Below are 19,193 nucleotides of genomic sequence, written 5' to 3' on the forward strand. Positions count from 1 at the left end.
CGGAATGTGCAGGGGCTGCCCCCCACTCAATGCCCTCAGCCCTGCTCCTGCAGCAACCCAAGTTTCCGGGGGGAGGGAGGAAGGCAGTGATGGGGGGCCACGGTGGGGCCTTGGTGCAGGGTTAAGGGGGTGGGAGACTGCATGCAGAGCCCCTGCAAACTCAGTGCAGCAACTGCACCCACAGTGATGGGTTGCACCTGCAGCACACACAGACCCTGCACCCCTCCTGCCAGATAGGGGCCCTGAAGCCCCATAGAGGAACCCAGTCCCCCTCCCCTCCCCAGCCCGAGGAGCTTCTCTGTGCTGCACCTGCAGCTCAGTAAAGAGTAGTGCAAACTCTGCACTACTGCTGCCTCCAAACAAACCACCTGAGCCCAGTGCCGTTTTTCCTTTTAATGCAAAAAATAGCCAAACACATCTTCCTCCCCCCCCCCCCCCCCCCCCCCGCCCTCCCCAGGTGTGTTTCCTTCGCTGTTGTTTTGCTTTTCACATTTCCAACCAAACAGCTCCCCTCACCCCCCCCCCATCCAATCCCCCAGCTATCCCTATTGCCTTCTGCTGGGAAGAGGAGGAAGGAGGGACCGCAGAGGTGCACGCACTGTCCTGGCGATGCACCGCTCCTAATCCTGCAGAGAGATTATAGGAAAAAATAATAATAATACAAAAATAAAACCACCAAACGAGTAGCGACAAGCACGGAGCGGCCCCAGCACGGAGTGTAAACGGGACCGCCCCGATCCGATCCGGAGGCCGGCGCTCCTGGAAAGCGACAGCACGACATGCTTTGCACGCCCCACCGTGGGGAGGCTGTGGTTTTAAGCTTGAGTTGTTCTTTTTGCCTTTAAGCAAGTGAAGTGATCGGAAGTCTCCAAGCAGTGTGTGTAGCACCGAGCTCAGCCAGGCGGGGAGAGGGAAGGGCAGAAGTGCTGCGGGGAGAGAAGTGCAACCCAGAGCGGGACCGGGGCTCTGCAGCTGGCGAATGTGGGCATGGGAAGGGAAAGCAAACAAATACAAAAAAATAGAGATATAAAAACAACGTGTGTGGAGGAAAACACAGCCAGCGAAGTCAGGATTCCTGTCTTCTTCCCCCAAGCAAAAATAATAATAAAATAATAATAATAATAATTAAAAAAAAAAAAATCCCAGCTGAGGTGACAGTGAAAAGTCCAAAAGAATTCCCTTCCCTGGGCAAAAATAAAAATACAAATGAGGTACCTGTGCCACCCCTTCCCGCAGTGCCACCAGCACTCAGCCACTGGGTATTGTCTCTGTGACACGAAACCATCCGGGCTGCAGCAGCCCTGGGGCAGAAGCACCACGCTCCCAGCACCGGGAGCCCTGTCCCATCCCTCCCGGTGGGGTTTTCAGCAGAGATCCAGTCTCTCCACGACCCTACAAACAGGCAGTAATGTTCAGTGCTCCGTGGAGGTGGAGCCTTTTCCAGGTCTCACGCGTTTCTCCAGCTTTTTTTTGTTTAAAAAAAAAAAATTATATATATATATATATATAATATATACAGTACAATGAAAATATCCATGGAAACAAATGGGGTGGCTGGAAAGTATGCTGAACAACAAAAAAAAAGCCCAAAATAAAACAGATTCCCAACTCTTTCCTGAGCTGACGCTCGCTTTTCCTACTAGTCCTCCAAAACCACGATCTCCACGTTATGCACGTGGTGCTGGTGGTCCTCCACATCTCCTACCACTTTCTCCTCAGTTCTCAGCTCTGTTTCCAGGATCACAGCTTTGCCCTCTGACTCATCTGCATCCGCCTCGGGGTCGGGCGCCGGGTCGATCTCAATGATGGTCTGCCCGTCGTCTGAGGTGCCTTCCACAGCCTGGATGGTGGAGGTGAGGCCGGATTCCATGGCCACCAGTTCCACGGGGTTGACCACGGCCGCCACGTTGGCCAGGGCACCTCCATCCTGCATGGCAGCGGAGCTCAGCAGCGCCAGGCTGGAGGACGGATGGAGGGTGACGGTGTCGGAGGAGCTGGTCTTAGAGGAGGACACCACGGTGGCGTATCGAAAGAGCTGAGAGCCTGAAGGCAAAGTGTGGACAGTCACCGGGCTGGAGCCTTGGCTGATGGTCGCCACGGGGATGTTGCCCACTGAGAACTGCTGGCCGACGGGAGCGATGGCGATGGGAGAGATGACCGTGAACTGAGGCTGCTGGATGGGGGTCGAGGGGCTGAGGACGGTGGCAGAGGCCGGGCGCTGCAGGCGGGGTCGTTTGGGGGGCTTTGGAGCGCTGACGGGCATCAGCACCACGTTCTGGATGGTTTGGGACTTGGCCTTCTGGTCCTTGGCGAGTTTCTTCTGCTCTTCCAGCTGCCGTTCCAGGTCTGCAAAGAGAACGGGGAAGCTGTGCGTGGGGCTGGGAGCGCTCCGAGGGGCTCCACCAACAGCCAGCCCGCCCCAAGGAGGAGCAGGCACTGCCCCGCACCGCTCAGCTACTCCCACTGCCAAAAGGACAGGCACTTCTGTCTCCAGGGGAAACCCACCCACGGGGAATGGACATCCCCTCCAGGCAGCAGGAACTGGTGACTGAGCACGGCTGGGTCCCCCAGAAGCCAAGCCCTGTGCCTGGAACAAGGAGCAGAGCTCAGACATCCTCCTCCGCCCTCATCCGTATCAACATCAGAAGCCAAAAGCAGCACAGTAATTTCATTTATCCAGGGCAGTAGGGGACTAGAACACCCCAGGTAAGTCCTACAGGACACAGACAGGAGGGAGACACATCCACCAAGCAGCTCTGGGGAATCCAGGTCAGGTTATTGGCTTCAGCTCAGGGGAGACACAGGAGAGCTCCACAGCGAGACAAGCAGACAGCTCAGCACCACGCACACAAAGAGTTTTATGAGCTTGGGTGCAGCACTGCACTGCCTGCGGCTCAGATGACTGCAGCACAGCTCACAGCTAGCAGCAGCACCTATCTGCTAATGCCAGCTGAATCAGATCGTGCTTTGGGGTGCTGAATGCCCTGAGCACCTCATCTCTCCTAGGAAAGGATACGTGAAATTCCACTCCAGCCTTAGGATGGAAAGGGGTTGGTTGGGGTACATTTGTTTGAGGGCTACGTGGATTGAACAAGAATGCAAATACAGTTTGTTAGGTGCTGTGTTGAGGAAAGGTCACATTGGTTCCCAAGGGTGGGATGAGAAGCCAGGGCACTGACTTTACCTGCAAGTGTGTAAAGAAACTGTTCTTCTCCTTGCTCTGTCTGGTTTTTCCTGTTGTCCAGAACCTTCTTGACTGTGTCCATCAGGCCAAACGTGTGAGCAACGTTGTTTAAAACTGCAGCATCTGCAAGGAAAGTGCAGGGGAATGAGTGCCTGATCCCACAGGGGGCCAAGGGCCTCAGTCAGGAACTCAAAAGGTGCTGTGATCAAACCAAAACTTTTCTGCTGCTTTTTGTAAACCATTTCTGTTCTTCCACATGTGCCGGCTGACAAGGGCAGAGCCATCTCTCCTTCATCCTTCAGATATCCAAGGACTAAATAAATTCATTCACATGATAATGAAAAGGAAACAAACGTGTCACCCAAGCGGCTCAAAATTGCTGCAAAGTGAAAGCATAATTTGCAATCACACAGATCCAGACCAGATCTCCACCTACAAACCATCACCCCATGCAGCTGACGGTGTCATTAATGTGCCAGCTCCACCAAAAGCTGTGCAAAATTTCTATTATAATCCACTGACTTCAACCACTCACAGCTTCCAAAAGCTGCCACCTACCTGACACAAAGATTCACCAGCCCAAAGCTACATGAGAAGCAAAAAAAACCATCTTGGGTAAAATGAAGTTTGAGGTTGCATGGGTGTTCTCCTAGAGCATCAACAGGCCGTGCTGCCAACCCTGTGCTCACAGGGCCAGGAGCTGAACTGGATAAGGGAACGGATCCAAGTCAGAAATAAGCCTCAAAAGGGGAGGGAAGCTATTTTGAACCTGTTCCCTCATCTGGTTCAGCCCCAAAACAAGCTTTTTTGGCACAGGTGAGGATGGAACAAGAAGTGAGACTGCAAGACCTGTTTAAATTCACAGTCATGAAGAAAAAGTGTTTGAGTAACTCCAGCCCAAGCAGCACATCCAGGCAGGCTTTAACAAGCACCTGGAGCTGAGGACAGTCATCCAATGGGCTCCTCAAGCTGCCAGTCAGCATGCTGCAGGAGCAGGGCAGCACATTGAGTCCTTCTGCCTCGCAGTGGGGTAAATGAATGCACCTCATGGCTGGGAAGGCTGAAACCATGCTCAGGCTCAGCTTACAGAGCCCAGCCGGCAGGAAGGAACTCACCATCCTGACTCAATTGCTCTACATGCCATGGCTGGACTCTTTCACCTGTTTTCCTGCAGCTCCCTTTCGAGCATTCTTCCCCATGATGAGGCTCTGGCTCATCACCTACCTGTCATCTGGAAGGGAGATTGCCCCAGCCTCTGCTGGACACCTCTCAGCACTTCTTCTATCTCCTTCTGGATGTTGCACACAACCTCTTCCATCAACCCCACATCAGCTATTCCCTTCCAGAACATCAGCGTGTCCTCTGGCACAGAGAGAAGGCAGAAGTCAAACATACAAGGAGTTGGCATTTCCCCACAGGACCACCTTAAACCTATGCCATGTGCAGCAAGCTTTTTGGCAAGAATAACTTTGCAAAACGATTTCTAATTTGGCCATTTGGGGTGGACAGATCCAGGAAGCAATTCACTAACACGTTTTCAAACGGCACCAAGACCTCCAAGGCAACGTTTCGTTGCTTCTATTCATCTTCCCAAGATGCAGAGCTTAAAATCTTTTGAGGAAATTCCTCCTCAGCTTCTGTACTGATCCTGAGAGGGAGAGCAAAGCGCTGCAGCCAGAGAAGCCAAGAGAGCTGACAGGGTACCAACAAGACTCTGCTCGCTGATGGTTGCAGTGTAGCTCCGGGCTGGCAGACATTTACATCCTCTGAATGAACAAAACCCCCACAATCCTCACTGTAACTGGTAGCAACCGATCTGAGGGATCAGCCCCAAGGTCGAGGCTGAAGTTCCACACTGCCTGCAAGGGGCTGGGAGCTCTGCTTGGCAGGGAGTTCTGGGATGGCCAAGGGGCAGTGGGACAGCTCCAGCATTACCTCAGCTCTCCTTATTTCCAGGATTTTCACCTTCAAAATGTGAGCAGAGGGAGAGAAAACACCCGAGGAGCAGCCAGAGCTTACCTGAGATCTCATCCGTGTCCTTTTTCATGCCCTCCTCAGTGGCCATGGTGACAGCAGCTGTCAGAGCAGAGTTCCACTCGATCCCCTCCTCCATGCTTTCCTCGGACAGTGCAATCTGGGTGATGCTCCCTGCCAAACAGGCAACATCAGCCCTCTCTGCAGCACCAGCCTGGAATCCCTGCTTGGCATTCCGCTCCCCTGCCCTTCTCAGGCTCCTTTTCACTCTCTTGGTCAGGTTGGTTCTGCCTGGCCTCTTTCAAACAAATCAGCTAGAAGCAAGTAATGCTGTTTCTCATTGGAAGTACGATTGTGAAAGGCTCTGGGGCTTCTGGAGGGAAAACCACATGCCCCAAAAAAACAAACTGGAGCTTTTGTAATAAAGGAGAAAGGGATCAGAATAGAGAGACAGAGAGCAAGTCTCAGCCCAGCCACCTTTCCCCTTCTGCATCACCAATAGAGTGCTCTGCACCTCAGACATGCCCTTATCTCTTAGGAAATGACACAGCCTGAGTCCATGCTAGTTCACACACATGAAACGTATCCAACTTGATCTTAAGTTTTTGGATCAAATTTCAGACACCTAAGGCAATATCCAGCCACTGCGATGTTTTCTCATGTGCTCACAGAGCTTTCCAGGAGATCTTCCTTAGCTTACAGACAACTCTGCCATCCCACCCCCCCTCAGCCTTATAAAAAAGTCACCCACCCACATGAATGATGTGGTATTCTTCTCCTTTGACCTCTGCAAAGAGATCATTTCCTGTTGCAAAGCATGTGATTAGCTGAGAATTTGTAGCTGGAATGGCAGTCAAATCAAGCCTTCAGCCACTGTACTCTATTTGCTGAGCTCCAGATGACGTGGAACAGGCTGCCTGGAGTCACCAGCATTAGCCCATGCCATGGCTTTGTTAGAGAGCCTACCATCAGCTGAGGTTGGGGTCTGCACCACGCTCTGCTGCCCCGGCATCGGTGCTCTGGCGCTGCTGATCAGGAGATCAAACTTGGTGCTTCGGCAGGTGTTGGTGCAAACCTTGTCATGCTGGTAGAAGTCGATCTGCCCCGAGTCCATCATCTTCCTGTGCAGGGAGTGGGGGAGAATCAAGACTCAGCTAAAAGCTCAGACTGGAGATGAAAGGGAGTTTTCCACTTTGGCCACGGGAAAGATGGAGAAAGGGGAACCCTGTGCCATTCTTCCACACAAAACTGCACAGCTTTCAGATGGGATGCACAAGCCAACCCCCAGCTTCACACACATCTCCAGCCATCCCCCTCCCACCCCCACATCCCCCAGGCGGGGCTGTTACTACTCAGGATGAAGAATCCTGCCCTGTAGAGCAGGATCTCTCCCCCAGAGATGCTGCAGGGAACAAGAGCCCCCAGGAGGTTTCCTGACAAAGTGCCTGCTTGGGATCCTGCAATTGGACACAGTGGTGCAAGTCACCTCAGCATGATTCCTCCGAGACGGATAGCCCTCTTCCAGTCCTTTAGGGTAGACTTCCCAGCCAGGTGAACAAAATGCTTCGGGCTGATCAGTTGGTCATTGAACTGACAACGAGAGAAAAAAAAAGCTCAGCAAACTCAGAGCAGCATTGCTTCAGAAAACTGTGGACATATAACTAGAGCCAGTCCAGTTCATCTAAGCCCTTACTTCTGCTCAGAAAGAGAAGCTGCTTTCAAATTCTTACCAGTTTTGAGTGCCTAAACACATCAATGATTCTAACTCCATGTTTGTGAGGACAGCCTGCCAGTCATTGGCATTCAAACCACACAGCCCTAGCCAGGAACAGCCCTGCAGGCTTTTGTACAGAGCACGAACCAAATGGTCTCCTTCTGTGAGAACACACAGTCATCTCAGAGATTGTTATGGGAGCTTCCTACGAAATCAAATCGACCAGCAGACACTTGGTATTCGCTTGGGCATCTGTTCCATCCTATTCCAGCACCTGAGCTCCTGGTGAGGGTCAGCCCTGGACTGCTGTCACTGCAGAGCCCTGTGACTCAGCCTCGGTGCATCAGCTGTTATGTGAGCACACTGTCAAATGGGGAAAGGTAGCAGCACGATTCCTCTTCTTGGTGCAGCCTGCTCACTGAGGAGCTGACAGGAGTGGAGTATCAGGGCACCAAGGGAAAGAAACAAGGAAGAAAAGCTCTGGCAGATCTCACTATGCATTCCTGCCTTCAGCTCCAAGTCCCTCAACGAGAGCCAAATACAACTCTGCTTTAAGCAGTAGCCAAGAAATATGAAGTGAACGAGACCTTCACCCCTTATCCCACTCTTTCTCTCCTTCTGCTCATGCTAAAAACAACTTCAGCACCAACAATCCAGCACGCTGCAAAGGTAAAGTCGCTCAGCTCCAAGGCTCAGATGAAAAACAAACAGTAAGGAAGTGCTGTGGAGATTCAGTGCCAGTCCTGGAGAGCAGAGAAGGAATCTGCTGTGAAAACTCCATTACCTTCACACACTTGACATTAATTCCTGGACAGACGAACTTCTTCCAGAGCAGGATGGCTTTGCTCTCCCCGCAGGTGATGGGATAGGCAATCTCAATTTCCTCGTTTGTTTCAATGGTGCTGGGGTCTGAGGGAAGAAAGGGACAGATGAAACTTGCCACCCAAGAGGCTCCAACCCCACACATTGAGAGCTGAAAGCCCACAGGCTGAGAGACCTACGCTCTTGTGACCAAAAGAAGGGACATTCCTAGCTCAGGATCAGTCCTGTTTTAGCCTTCTCCTGTGGCTCTAACAGCAAGTGACATCTGCTTTTTAATACAAAAAGGAAGCTCGTCTATTTGGAAAAAGCAGGATCACATCTGTAAGGGGAAGGTCAGTGAGAACAACCATATGGAAAAAAACGCTCCAAAATCTGAAACACGCATCTCACAGATCTCTTGGAGCCCTGGTTTCTCTAGCAGAGACATCAGCTACGTGCTCATCAGAAGTTCTCCACTGCTAGATTTTGCTAACGCTGCCAGAAGAGCCCCAGCCACACAGGAAGCACAACAGCAGTGAAGATCCAGCACCGAAGGCCAGGGGGCTTTTCCCACTGCTCCTCAGGAGGGCAGGGTGCACACAGAGCCTCTTTAGAACGCTCAACCCAAACCTGTACAGGTATTTGTTCTGCAAAGCACAGCAATCAGAGCGCAGTGCAGACACAGCCACTACCCTGACAGCCCTCATCCCAGCTGCTAGAATCTGCACACCGAGGCTACAGCAACATCTTGGCTCCCCGTGACCCCATGGGAGCCCTTACCATGCACTGCAAGATAGCCAGGATCTCAGCTCCAAGGCCAAGCAGTAACAGCTCTCTTATTCCAGAGCATGCCCAGACCCTGCACCCACATCCACAACAAGAGCCTAGGGAACAGCATCTGCAAGGGCAGAGCCAGAGGGAAGCCCCACGAAGCAGGGACACCCGCTCAGCCCTGCAAAGCAGGGACTGTCCCACGCCACGCAGCCACTCACCGATCCCTTCCTCTAGTTTGTGTATGGTGTGCGTTTCCACGGCCACAACAGCAGCACTTGCCTCTGAGCCCTCCTGGTAAATCCTGTTGGGAGAGCATCCATGGATAAACAAGTTATTCAGATCATGGGAATTTAAGGTTCGTGGAAAATTAAGATTCATGGCGCAGGGCTAAAAATCTGGCTTGTTTCTTTCCTCGAGGGACGTGCATTCTGTGCTTGATGCGGATTCAATCACAGTCATTTTTTGGCACAAAGGCACGATGACAGTCCCAGGGACCGACACAGGCAGAGGCACTGCCAGCACCACTGACACAGCCCTGCAGGACGCTTCCCTCGGCCTTTTCCTTCGATTCCCGACACAAGCAGTTACCACAACAACAGGAAGCAGAGCTCAATGGTCCAGGATTTCCCCTCCAACCCTGTGTGACATTCTGTAGCATCGGTGACTTCCCCTGGTGATCACACAGGGCTGCTGTCAGTCCCACAGCAACCCTGTTTTGCATATACTGCCAAACCAGATCCGTGTATTTCCACCCTATAGGAAGAAGTGCCTGCTGGCAGCTGCTTTAGAGTGCTGCAAGATTCCCCCCGACACCCTGGCATCATTGCATTTGAAAGGATCAATAAAAACCAGCACAGAGGTGCATGCAGATTTGCAGGGCACAGACCACCGCGTCAACCAGCTGCAATGCTGCAAAATCCCACCTGGAGCTGAGAAAGGGTGACAGGAAAGGACAGACACGGGGCTGGGCTGCCCCACGCCCGCTCCCCACTGCCAAAGCCATGCAGCTGCAGTACGCAGGGGTGGCACCGTGCAGCCGTGTCTCTGCAGGACGACTTCAGCCCTCGGAGGCTCTGCAGTGCTCATACACAAAAACCCTTTTTGAGTTACGCCTGGCGAGGCTGCAGATGGTTTATTCCCCTCCGTTATCGGCACGGAGCTGGAAAATGCATCGAATTGCAGCCCCCCCTCTTAAGCGCCCCCCCTAAACCCCAACCATCACCACGCCGGCGCTTGACTCACCCCTGCTGCACCGGCTGGAGCTGAAGGATCACTTGGGTTTTGGTATCCTCCGGGTTCTCCCCTTCGTTGTTGTCACTTGGTACAACCACCACATCACCCACCGGGACGCTCACTTCGGCATTCGCCATCTCTCACATGAAGCCCACCAGCGGGGGGCAAGCAGAAGGGGGGGCTGGACTGCAGCAGCCTCCCGAGCACCACCGCCTGTGTGCCAAGGGGGAAAAACCCTGTAAGCATCATCCCCGGGTCCCACCGCGGCACACGGCGTGGCTCCGGGCTGGCGGAGCAGCCTGAAGAATGGAAGCAGGCGTTTTAAATTCACCACCAGAGAGACAGCAGGTGCCTGTCAATGCACGCGAGGATTTCTCCCCGCCTGTCGAGCACCATTGCTGGGATCATCGCATCCGGCAGCACCGTGCAGTCAGGCGGCCACTAAAGCAGAACTTCCCCAGCTAGGGAACAGCCCAGCCCCGCAAACCGCACGTGAGGTTCTGGCAGCGGTACGGGAAGGACAAACCCCAGGGCCGGGCTTCTCCTGCAGGGAAACGCTCCGAGCATCGTGCCGGGACGGCCCCCGCTGCGGGTTGGAGCGGTGCGGATGTTGGCTGCGTTCTTACAGACTGCTTCACAGCAAAGCACAAAGGTGGTTTTGTTGCAGCGGGAGCAGCTCGGCCCCGCGCACCCGGCTCAGAGCCGCGTCCCACCGTCCAGCCCCACGGCCGAGCCCGGCTCCTCGCGGGAGGGGCAGCGTTCCCTCCGCAGCCCCCAGCATCACGAGCGACGCGTCGCAGCTCGGGGCCACGCGGGGCCAAACCCGATCCGCACCGAGGAGGCGAGGACGAACGCAGGGCGCGCTGCGGCTCCGCGCCGCGACACGAGGGCAGGCGGGGACGCGACCCTCGGGACCCCTCAGCGCCCAACCCATCCAAACCCGGGGGGGGGGGCTCAGAGAGCCCGGGGACCCTCCGCGGCCACACATGGCCGAGCCCTCCGTGCCGCCTCCCCCCCCCGGGGCGAGGTAACCCCGGTAACCCCGGGCCCGCAGCAAACGGCGGCGCCCCTCAGCTCGGGGCTGGGGGCTGGGGGGCGACGCGCGGACGCAGCGGGGCGTGGCCGCCCGCGGGAGGGGCGTGGCCTCGCCCCCCCTCCTCTCCCCCCAACCCCCCCGCACGCGGACGCAGCGGCGCAATTCCCCCCCCCCCCCCCTCCACCCCCCCGCGGCGCGCGGCGCCCGCCCTCGCGCCGGCGGCGGCACGTACGGCGCGACGCACGCGCCCCCGCCCCGCCCCGTCGCGCCGCCGCCGCCTCCGCCGTCGCGTGGCCCCTCCCGGCTCCCGTAGCGTCGCCGCCGGGTCGGCCCTTACCGTCGTCGCCCGAGCGGCCGAGTCCGGGGGCTGGGAGCCGAGGGGGGGAGGGGTGGGGGAAGCGGGGCCGGGCAGAGGGGAGCATGCGCACTGAGCGCCGCGGCCTCGGCCGCCAGCACTTCCGGCCGCCGCCTGTCTTAAAGGGGCCGCGCCGCCCCGAGCCGAGCGAGGCTCTCGGCCGCCCCCAACCGGCGGAATGCCCGCTCTGCCCCGTCCGAGTGGCGCCGAAGCTAGCCAATGGCGGCGCGGGGCTGGAGGGCGGCGGCCAATAGGAGCGAGGGGGCGGGGCGGCGCGGCCGGTGGCGGCGGCGGCGGCGGCGGCGGCGCCGGGAGGATGCGGGCGGGCGGAGGGGCGCGGGCGCTGCTCGTGCTGCTGCTGCCCCGCTGCCTTCTGATGGGAGCGCGCCCGGTCGCGGGGCAGCACGGTGAGTGCGGGCGGGAGCGGAGGCAGAACCGGGATGGACTCCCGGCGGTGCCGTCCCGCAACGGCTTCGATGTCGGTGCCGGCGATCCCGCCGCACTTTGGGGTTTCTTTCTTTGGGGGTGGCCCGTCGGTGTCCCCACTGAGATCCCCCATTGATGCTCCTGTTGAGGTCGGGTTCGGGGTTTACTTTTTGGGAGGTGACCCATTGATGTCCCCGTTGGTGTCTCCATTCATATTGCGTTCGGGGTTCACTTTTTTGGGGGGTGACCCGTTGACGTTCCCCATTGATGGCATTGCCTTTGCAGCCCCCCTTTCCCACCCTCCCTGCCCCGCATCCCATTCGGTGCTCCCGCTTTGGCCGCCTTCCCGTCCCGTCCTGCAGTTTCCCCTCCCCGCAGGATTTGGCACGGCTGAGGTTTGGGGTTTCGTTTCCCAGAAGATGAGCGGTGTCCCCCCCCCCCCCCCCTCCCCACAGAGCCCTTGGGGGGCTCAGCGCTGCTCCCCCCATCTTCGTACCCTAGAGGTGCTGTCCCCCCCACACGCACATGGCAACGCACAGAGCAGACTTTGCCCGGGGTCTCCGTGCTGCTGTGAGCTTTCGAGCCGCATCCAGACACGGCTTTGTCCATTTCTGGGGCAGGAACTGAGCGCTTTGGTTGACACGACCCAGTGAAAACCCCTCTAACGCTTTTGTATCTGGATTTTGGGGGTATTCTGCCATGTAAAGCCCCTTTGTGGCGGGTGTCACTTTGAGGACACGAGGGACACAGTGGTGGCTGGGCGCTGTACAGCCCTGTGGGGTTATTTCCCCCAGATCCCCCCCCCCAAATCAGGGTCCTAAAAGTAAAGGGGTGGCACAGTGATGTCTGCAGAAGGGAAACTGGGGCTGTCGTGGTCTTGGGGGCCATCCCCAGAGGGGTTTGAAAAAGGATCCATATCCCTATGGGGCAGCGCAGCATGGGGAAACTGAGGCACAGAGAACAACCCCACTCCTTTGCCTTCATTTAGGGGACGGCTGTGGCCACACAGTGCTGACAGCACAGAGTGGGACGCTGAGCTCCAGGAATTACCCCGGCACGTACCCCAACCACACAGCGTGCCATTGGCAGCTGCGGGCCCCCCCGGGCACCTCCCTCATCGTGGCCTTTGGGGACGTCGACTTGGAGTCCTCGGAGCACTGCACCCACAGCTCCCTGCTGCTGGCCGACCCTGAGAGAGGCACTGCTTATGGTAAGGGGGAAACTGAGGCAGCACAGAGGGGTGCAGATCGCGTTACATAAAGCCTTCGCTAAGGAGGGGATCAGAGGAAATCCGGCTTTTTAGCTGATTTCATCCTGAGGAGGATTGAGGGAGGGGTGGTGGGGGGGGAGATAGCCAAGGCGACCCAGATGGGAGCAGATGCAGCTGCTGATTAAGTAACTTTGCCCAAACGTTTCCAGGATTTTCCTGGAGAGATTGAACAATTTGACAGCACCCGGTGGGGAAACATTTCCAGGGGGGAGAAGTGGCAGTAGGGTGGGACGGCCCCAATGGGACGGGATGGGGTTGCAGAGAGGGGGTCAGCCACGCGGCCCCATTCCCAGCAGCACGCTGCCCACCCACCCACCCAGCATTCCGGACCCCCAGCCTCTTTCAGTGCCTTTGCCATTGGGATGGGGCCAGGCAGGGTCCCACCAGTATCTGCTGCTGTCCCTGGAGTGATCCCAGCTGGTTGTCGGGAAGTGGCTGACTCAGAGCCGGCTCCTGGCGCCCAACCAGCATCACAGCCTGACCCTGCTGCCCTCCCCTCGGGGACATGCTGGGGTCCTGGGGACCGTCCCCATCCCTGGGACAACAGCAGTGCTGCTGGGAGCATCTCTGGGCGCCTGGAGATGGAAGCAATGCAGAGCAGCAGCACAGCCTGTCCTGTTGTGCCCTCCGTCCATCGGGAAGGGTGGACAAAAAGAGGTGACACCTCTTGTCCCCAGGGATACCTCTTGTCCCCATCTAGGCCTAGGGATGTCCCCAAGGAACCCATCTTCCCCGCTAAGCTGAAGTTTTAATCAGAGAGATGGAGACTGCAAATCAATTTGGATTAAATGGGTCGCTGCTCTGGGGGATTTAGGAGAAAGCTTTGGTGGCTCCTGTGGAAGGGGGACGGGTGGCAGTGGGGAGGGGATGTGGACCCATTCTGCAGCCCAACCGTGCGTGCCAGACCCACAGCCATTGCCTCAACAAGGGCTGCTGGCCCCACGGCTGCTTGCTCCATCCCAGCTGGGTGCAATTAAGAAGCTCTTAGGAGAAGTTTGCCGGGAAGCAGCAGGAGATGACCCAGCTGGAAGACGTGACGTCAGCACATTGTCACTTTGTGGCTGTGGGGACATTGATGGGGCCACCCTGAGCATCCTTCCCAGCACACACATCCGGGGAGGTGAAGCCCTCAATCCGGGTCCCTGTGTCCCCTCCCAGGGACCCCAGTCCTCCCCAAAGCCCCATCCCTCCTGCAGGGCCCTACTGCAGGAATGCTGTCCCTGCCGCCCCGCTGCTGGTCACCAACTCCAGTGCCATCACCGTCCTGTTCAACAGCACCAGCCATCGCTCAGGACGAGGCCTCCTCCTGTCCTATGCCAGCTCGCAGCACCCAGGTAGGGAAGGGGGTTGTCCCTTGAAGGTGCTGAACCCCCTTGGCTGTGTCCCTGTCTGTATCAGGGGCACAGATAGGGGTGCAGGGAGGTCTGTGCTCACCCCAGCGTGGCTCTCATTGCCCCCAGTCCCCTATAGCCCCCATTTTCCTTGCCTGAAAGCTGTGGATGTGAGAGAGGGAATGGCAGGGAACTGGGAACCCTCAGACTTGGCGCCCCCAGGACAGCTGGGGCCACAATATCAAGCTCTGCTGCAGACAGCACTGTGACCAAAGAGACACTGTACCCTGTTCCTGCAGACCCAAGGGGAAAAACCCACCCCTGGAACAGGATTTGGTTGGGAAGGGGACAGAGATGGGGGGTGCCCCAGGGAGAGCTGGGTGCTGTGGGGGTCCCACGCAGCCCCTCACCCTGGGGCATCCCTGCCTTGCAGACCTGATCTCCTGCTTGGTCAGAGGTACCCACTTCTCCCAGGAGCACGTCAGGTGAGCAGCTGGCCCACCAGCAGCCTGTCTGAGCAGACCACGGCCCAGCATCACTACCTGTCTCCATCAGTCCTTTCCCCATCCCACTCATCCCGTACATTTCAGTGTGTACTGCCCTGCTGGCTGCAAGGACATCGAGGGGGACATCTGGGGCAGCACGAAGGACGGCTACCGGGATGTACGTACAGAGCCCTGCTCTCCTGGGAGGCGTCCCCCGTGGGTGCCCTGCTGGGGACTGTCCCCAGCAGGTGGCTGTCTGTCACCTGTCACCTCCATCCTGCTGCCAGTAGGTGGAGGGAGGACAGGTTCACCTTGGGGGGGGCCTGGCTGCTCTGACCCCAGGCTCCCTGCAGACCTCAGTGCTGTGCAAGGCAGCTGTGCACGCCGGGGTGGTCGCCGACGAGGCGGGTGGGCAGGTCACCCTGTCCCGTGAGAAGGGGATCACGCTCTACGAGTCGGCCTTCGCCAATGGGCTGCACTCCAAAAGGTGGGCACAGGGGTCCCAGCTGCCACCCTCTCAGTGTCAGAGCCCCCCAGCTGGGTTTTGCTGGGTCTTTGCCCTACAGGACCATTCCTGACATCCCCTCCTTCCCTTCTCGCAGGGGCTCCCTCTCTGAGAAGCGTCTCCTATTCCACAAAGGTATTTTCCCATGCATTAAGCCATCATTTTGGCTGCACGAGGAGGCCGTGCTGCTGTCCAGGTCCCCAGCTGTCACCTCACCTTGCAGCCTGCGGCGATGCCCTGGAGGTGGCCGCCTTCAACGCCTCATCCTGGTGGCAGGAGGTGGACACGCTGGGGCAGGAGCGGAGCTGGGCAGCTGAGCGGGCAGCCCTGGGCACCCCCAGCCCCTCCTGGGCAGCCGAACCCAGCACCGACACTGCCTGGCTGGAGCTGGACCTGGGCACCCGCAGGAATGTCACAGGTCAGCTGGTGGATGGGGCTGGTTGTTGTCCCCATGCCGCCTGGATCACTGCTCAGTTGGGTTGTCTGTCACCTGTCCAAACTGCCCAAAGAGGCTGCAGATCCCCTCCCCCCCAACCTGTGACTCCCAGGAGAGTTTGGGGGCTCCTCGTGCCACCCCCTGCTCTGGTTGTACCGGTGCAAATTGGGATCCGGACAGCATCGGTCCTTCGTGGCTTTTTCCTGTCCCCATTTTCTTCCTTCCCCACTGCAGCCATTTCTGGGATGAACAAGTCAATATTATGCTCTTGCATCTGGTGCCAGCGAGCGCCTTTTGTTCAGCCAAACCCGCCGCCAACGGGGGCTTTGTGCAGAGGCCGGCAGGAAGAAAATGGGGACATTGTGAGACCGGGGGCCGGAGGAGGGAGGAATGCAGCCGGGGTTTATCGGCTCCTTGGGGCAGAGTGGGGGATGCGGGTGCCCAGGAAGGAGCTCTGGGGGGGTTGGGGTGACATAAGGGCGCATCCTGCCCAACAGGGATCATCACAAAGGGATCTGCTGAGATATATGACTTCTACGTGACGTCCTACCGGGTGTCCTCCAGCCGTGATGGGAAGAACTGGAGACCCTACAGGGGCAGCAGTGGCCGGGAGGACAAGGTGGGCACGGGGGCAGCAGGGTGGGAGCAACCCTCAGCCTGCAGCTCTGCGGCCATCCCTGCCCTCCCCAGTAGGTCTTTGAAGGAAACGTGGACAGCCTCGGGGAGGTCTCCAATGCCTTCATCCCCCCCATCACGACCCGCTACCTGCGCATCACACCCCAGAGCTGGCATCAACGTGCTGCCTTGAAGGTGGCCCTGCTGGGCTGCCAGATGGCACGAGTCCGTGCAGCACGGCCCTATGGTGAGCATCCCTTGTGCCCCCGGGGACCTCCAGCTCCCAATGCTCCCAGCACTGACAGCACCCGCTCTGCCCTGCAGTGCCCAGCGTCCCAAAGGAGGTCCCTGCCCACATCCCCATCCCCACCAGCCGCCCGCCTGGCCGCACACCCATCCCTGGCATCGCCCTGGACCCTGAGAAGGCAGGTGGGTGCCAGCACACAGGGGCTGATCCTCATCCCGTTGTTGGCTCTGGGCAGTCATGTTAATTGTGCAGCTCGGCTTACCCAGGGTGGGCTCTCAGCACCCAGGGGAACCAAAGGTGTGGAGGTTTCGGATGGTGGACCCAGGTGCTGATGCTGTTCTCTTCCCAGACTCCACACTGCTGGTGATGCTGCTCATCGGCATCTTTGTCCTCCTGTGCTCCAGCTTCCTGCTGCTGGCTTTCCTCTGCCGCAGGAGGAGGTGGGTCCCAGCCTATCCCCCCCCTCCCCACAAATCATGGGGTTTGTGGGGGGCTCTGTTAGGCTGCTGGCTGCTTCCTGGTGGATGCCTCTATCACAGGCAGCCCCTCACCCGTGTTGTGCTCTCTCCCCTTGCAGGAAGCCAGCCAGCGAGCTGAACTGCGGGCTCACGAAAGGTAACAACCCCCACTCACCTTGGGGGGCTCAGAGAGGTGCTGGGTTCAGGTCAGATGCAGCTGGTTGAAGGCTTGAGCTCAGGCTCCTTCCTGCTCCTCCTAATGTCCCACTCTGGGGGCACCTCCATCCCCAAGGGCATCCAGGGGTGGGGGAGGCAGGCGTGTGATAAATGGGGGTTTCTGCTCTCTGCCCAGGGCAACCCAAGCTGGAGGCAAGCCAGGTGTGCTCCCTGGGGAGCCTGCCACCCCCCGGATCCACGCTGCCCTCCTTCCCTGTGGTGCTGGGGGACCTCAGCCAGACCCACTCACCAGGTAATGGGAGCACAGTGATGGGGCAGAACGGACCCACATCCCTCCCACTGCACCCTGCTCCAGCCCCTGCCCGGGATCCCGAACCTTTGCAAAGGGAGAGCCTGGGAGCGCGTGGGCATTAAAGGTGGCCAGAGGGAAGTGTGGGGTGTGTGCCCAGCCGGGGGTGGACATGGGGCCACGTCCCTCTGTGGGGCCGTTCCCTCTGCTCTGTCCCCATCTCAGAGCCGCGTTCCCCCGCTGCAGACTACGCCGAGCCGGATGTGGTGCAGGTGAGCCCCAGCGGCCAGTTGGCCTCGTCCACCTTCAAGCCTCCCCCTGACGAGAGCTACACCCTGCCGCTGGTTGTGAGCCACTACGACGTGCCGGGAAAACACCACGAATACGCAGAGCCTCTGCCACCGGAACCCGAATACGCCACACCGTTTGGTGAACCCGAGCACGTCGGCACCCGCCGGAACCCCAGCGACACCGCAGGGCTCCCCGCCTCCCCGAGCCGTGCCGGCTCCCCAGGCTCCCCCCCAGCACGGTACGTTGCTCCCCCGTTGCAGCCGCCTGGGATGAGCGCAGCCCCCCGGGTGGAGCGGACTGCCAGCCCCCACGGGGAGGGGCTCCCTGCGGAGGGGTCCGACGCTCAGCAGCTCGCAGACCGTCCCTTCTCTCACGTGTACCACGAGGCCTGGTGAGGCGGCAGAGGAGAGCTGCCCACCCTCGGGGATGGAGCCCCGCCCTGGGACCTGGGGGGGTTTTATACCTGAATCCGCACTTTTATTTAAATACATACATACATACATATATATATATATACATACATACACGTACGTGAGCTGCTCCGTCAGCTGCTGTGCGAGCGCGCTCACGCAGGGCTCAGAGCTGGGCAGAAGCTCGGGGCGCACAGCGCGCAACCGCCACGGGGAACCCGGCCCACAGGGCGCTACGGCGGCGAGCAGCGCGCGCACGCGACGCCCCGCCCCCACAGGAGCGGCTACCGCCGCCACGCGGCCCCGCACCCGGGTGCGCGCTTCCCGTAACGGCACCCCACGTGACCCCCTGCCGTCCTGCTGCTCTTCGCACCGCCACCCCGGGGCGCCAGAACAGCCGGTTACCGGCGGCCCCTCCCCCAAAAATTGTGCTTCCGAAATCTCTTGATGTCGATTCCGCGGAGGCGGCCGAAGCCCCCCCGTGCCACGCACGGCAGAAGCCCTTTTTAAAGCCGAGTTTCCGCGCTGCGGCCGCTGAGGAGCAACAGGCTCCTCTCTAGCTCGCGGCGAGTCTCGTTGTATTCCTTCAGAAGACATGCTCGAATGCGTTATTCCCTACCTTTTCCCCTTCGAATTTCGCTGCGCTTTTGGCCGCTTCTGCGTCTTTTTTCCTTAAAATACCGTTTCTCCCCCCGCCCCGTCGGCCTCGGAGCGCTATGCAAATCGCGCGGGGCATGCTGGGCCGCTCCCTTCCCCGCCACGACTCCGCTCACGCGCAGAGCGCCTCGTCTTCTGATTGGCGGTACCGACAGTACTTCCGGGTGGTGCCCCAGAAGGGCATCCGGTGTGCGCGGCGAAGGGAGCGCAGCCGGCGGCGGGGCCTCGGTCCGCCCGCGGGGCATGGGGAGGTACGGGGCGAAGGGGCCGGGAGCGGTGCGGGGTGAGTGCGTGGCGCAGCCGGCCGAGCTGCAGCCGGTACTGGTGGGGCTGAGGCTGGCCGTGAGGGGCAGCGCTGGCCTCCCGTGTGCCCGGGATGTAAGTCCTAAAGCGGGACGGGGGCACTGAGAGCTTCGTTTGATTCTAGACGCTAATTACAGCTGCGAGCGGCTCCGCGCTGCTGCAGCCACGCTTAACGAGCTGCGGAGGATCGCCAGGAAGCGAATCGTGGTGTTAATTGAGGCC

General features: G+C 58.7%; 2 protein-coding genes across 3 annotated transcripts; one reads left to right on the forward strand and one right to left on the reverse strand.

Moving 5' to 3' along the window:
• Positions 1-1,639: 1,639 nt before the first annotated feature.
• GMEB1 (glucocorticoid modulatory element binding protein 1) lies at positions 1,640-9,822 on the reverse strand (the record flags this gene model as incomplete). Of its 2 annotated transcripts, none has more annotated exons than XM_079545993.1 (9): positions 1,640-2,346; positions 3,185-3,307; positions 4,409-4,546; positions 5,204-5,332; positions 6,125-6,279; positions 6,645-6,748; positions 7,657-7,781; positions 8,666-8,748; positions 9,690-9,822. In XM_079545993.1, 9 exons carry the CDS (start codon positions 9,815-9,817, stop codon positions 1,640-1,642), a joined length of 1,692 nt encoding a protein of 563 aa, XP_079402119.1. The 2 variants fall into 2 exon arrangements, with proteins under 2 accessions (XP_079402119.1, XP_079402118.1); XM_079545992.1 differs by having other exon boundaries at positions 8,666-8,778; positions 9,690-9,817.
• Positions 9,823-11,387: 1,565 nt separating this feature from the next.
• On the forward strand, positions 11,388-17,996 carry LOC306954941 (discoidin, CUB and LCCL domain-containing protein 1-like; the record flags this gene model as incomplete). The annotated part of the gene is given in 16 exon segments (XM_079546149.1): positions 11,388-11,478; positions 12,486-12,707; positions 13,935-13,949; positions 13,952-14,101; positions 14,532-14,583; positions 14,689-14,761; positions 14,937-15,070; positions 15,186-15,223; positions 15,312-15,506; positions 16,022-16,143; positions 16,218-16,386; positions 16,464-16,568; positions 16,736-16,826; positions 16,964-17,001; positions 17,197-17,313; positions 17,557-17,996. Coding segments are annotated over 16 exon segments (2,052 nt in total).
• Between the last annotated feature and the right edge of the window lie 1,197 nt (positions 17,997-19,193).

This window comes from Tetrao urogallus (genome assembly GCF_951394365.1).
Source record: "Tetrao urogallus genome assembly, chromosome: 23".
Taxonomy (NCBI): domain Eukaryota; kingdom Metazoa; phylum Chordata; class Aves; order Galliformes; family Phasianidae; genus Tetrao; species Tetrao urogallus.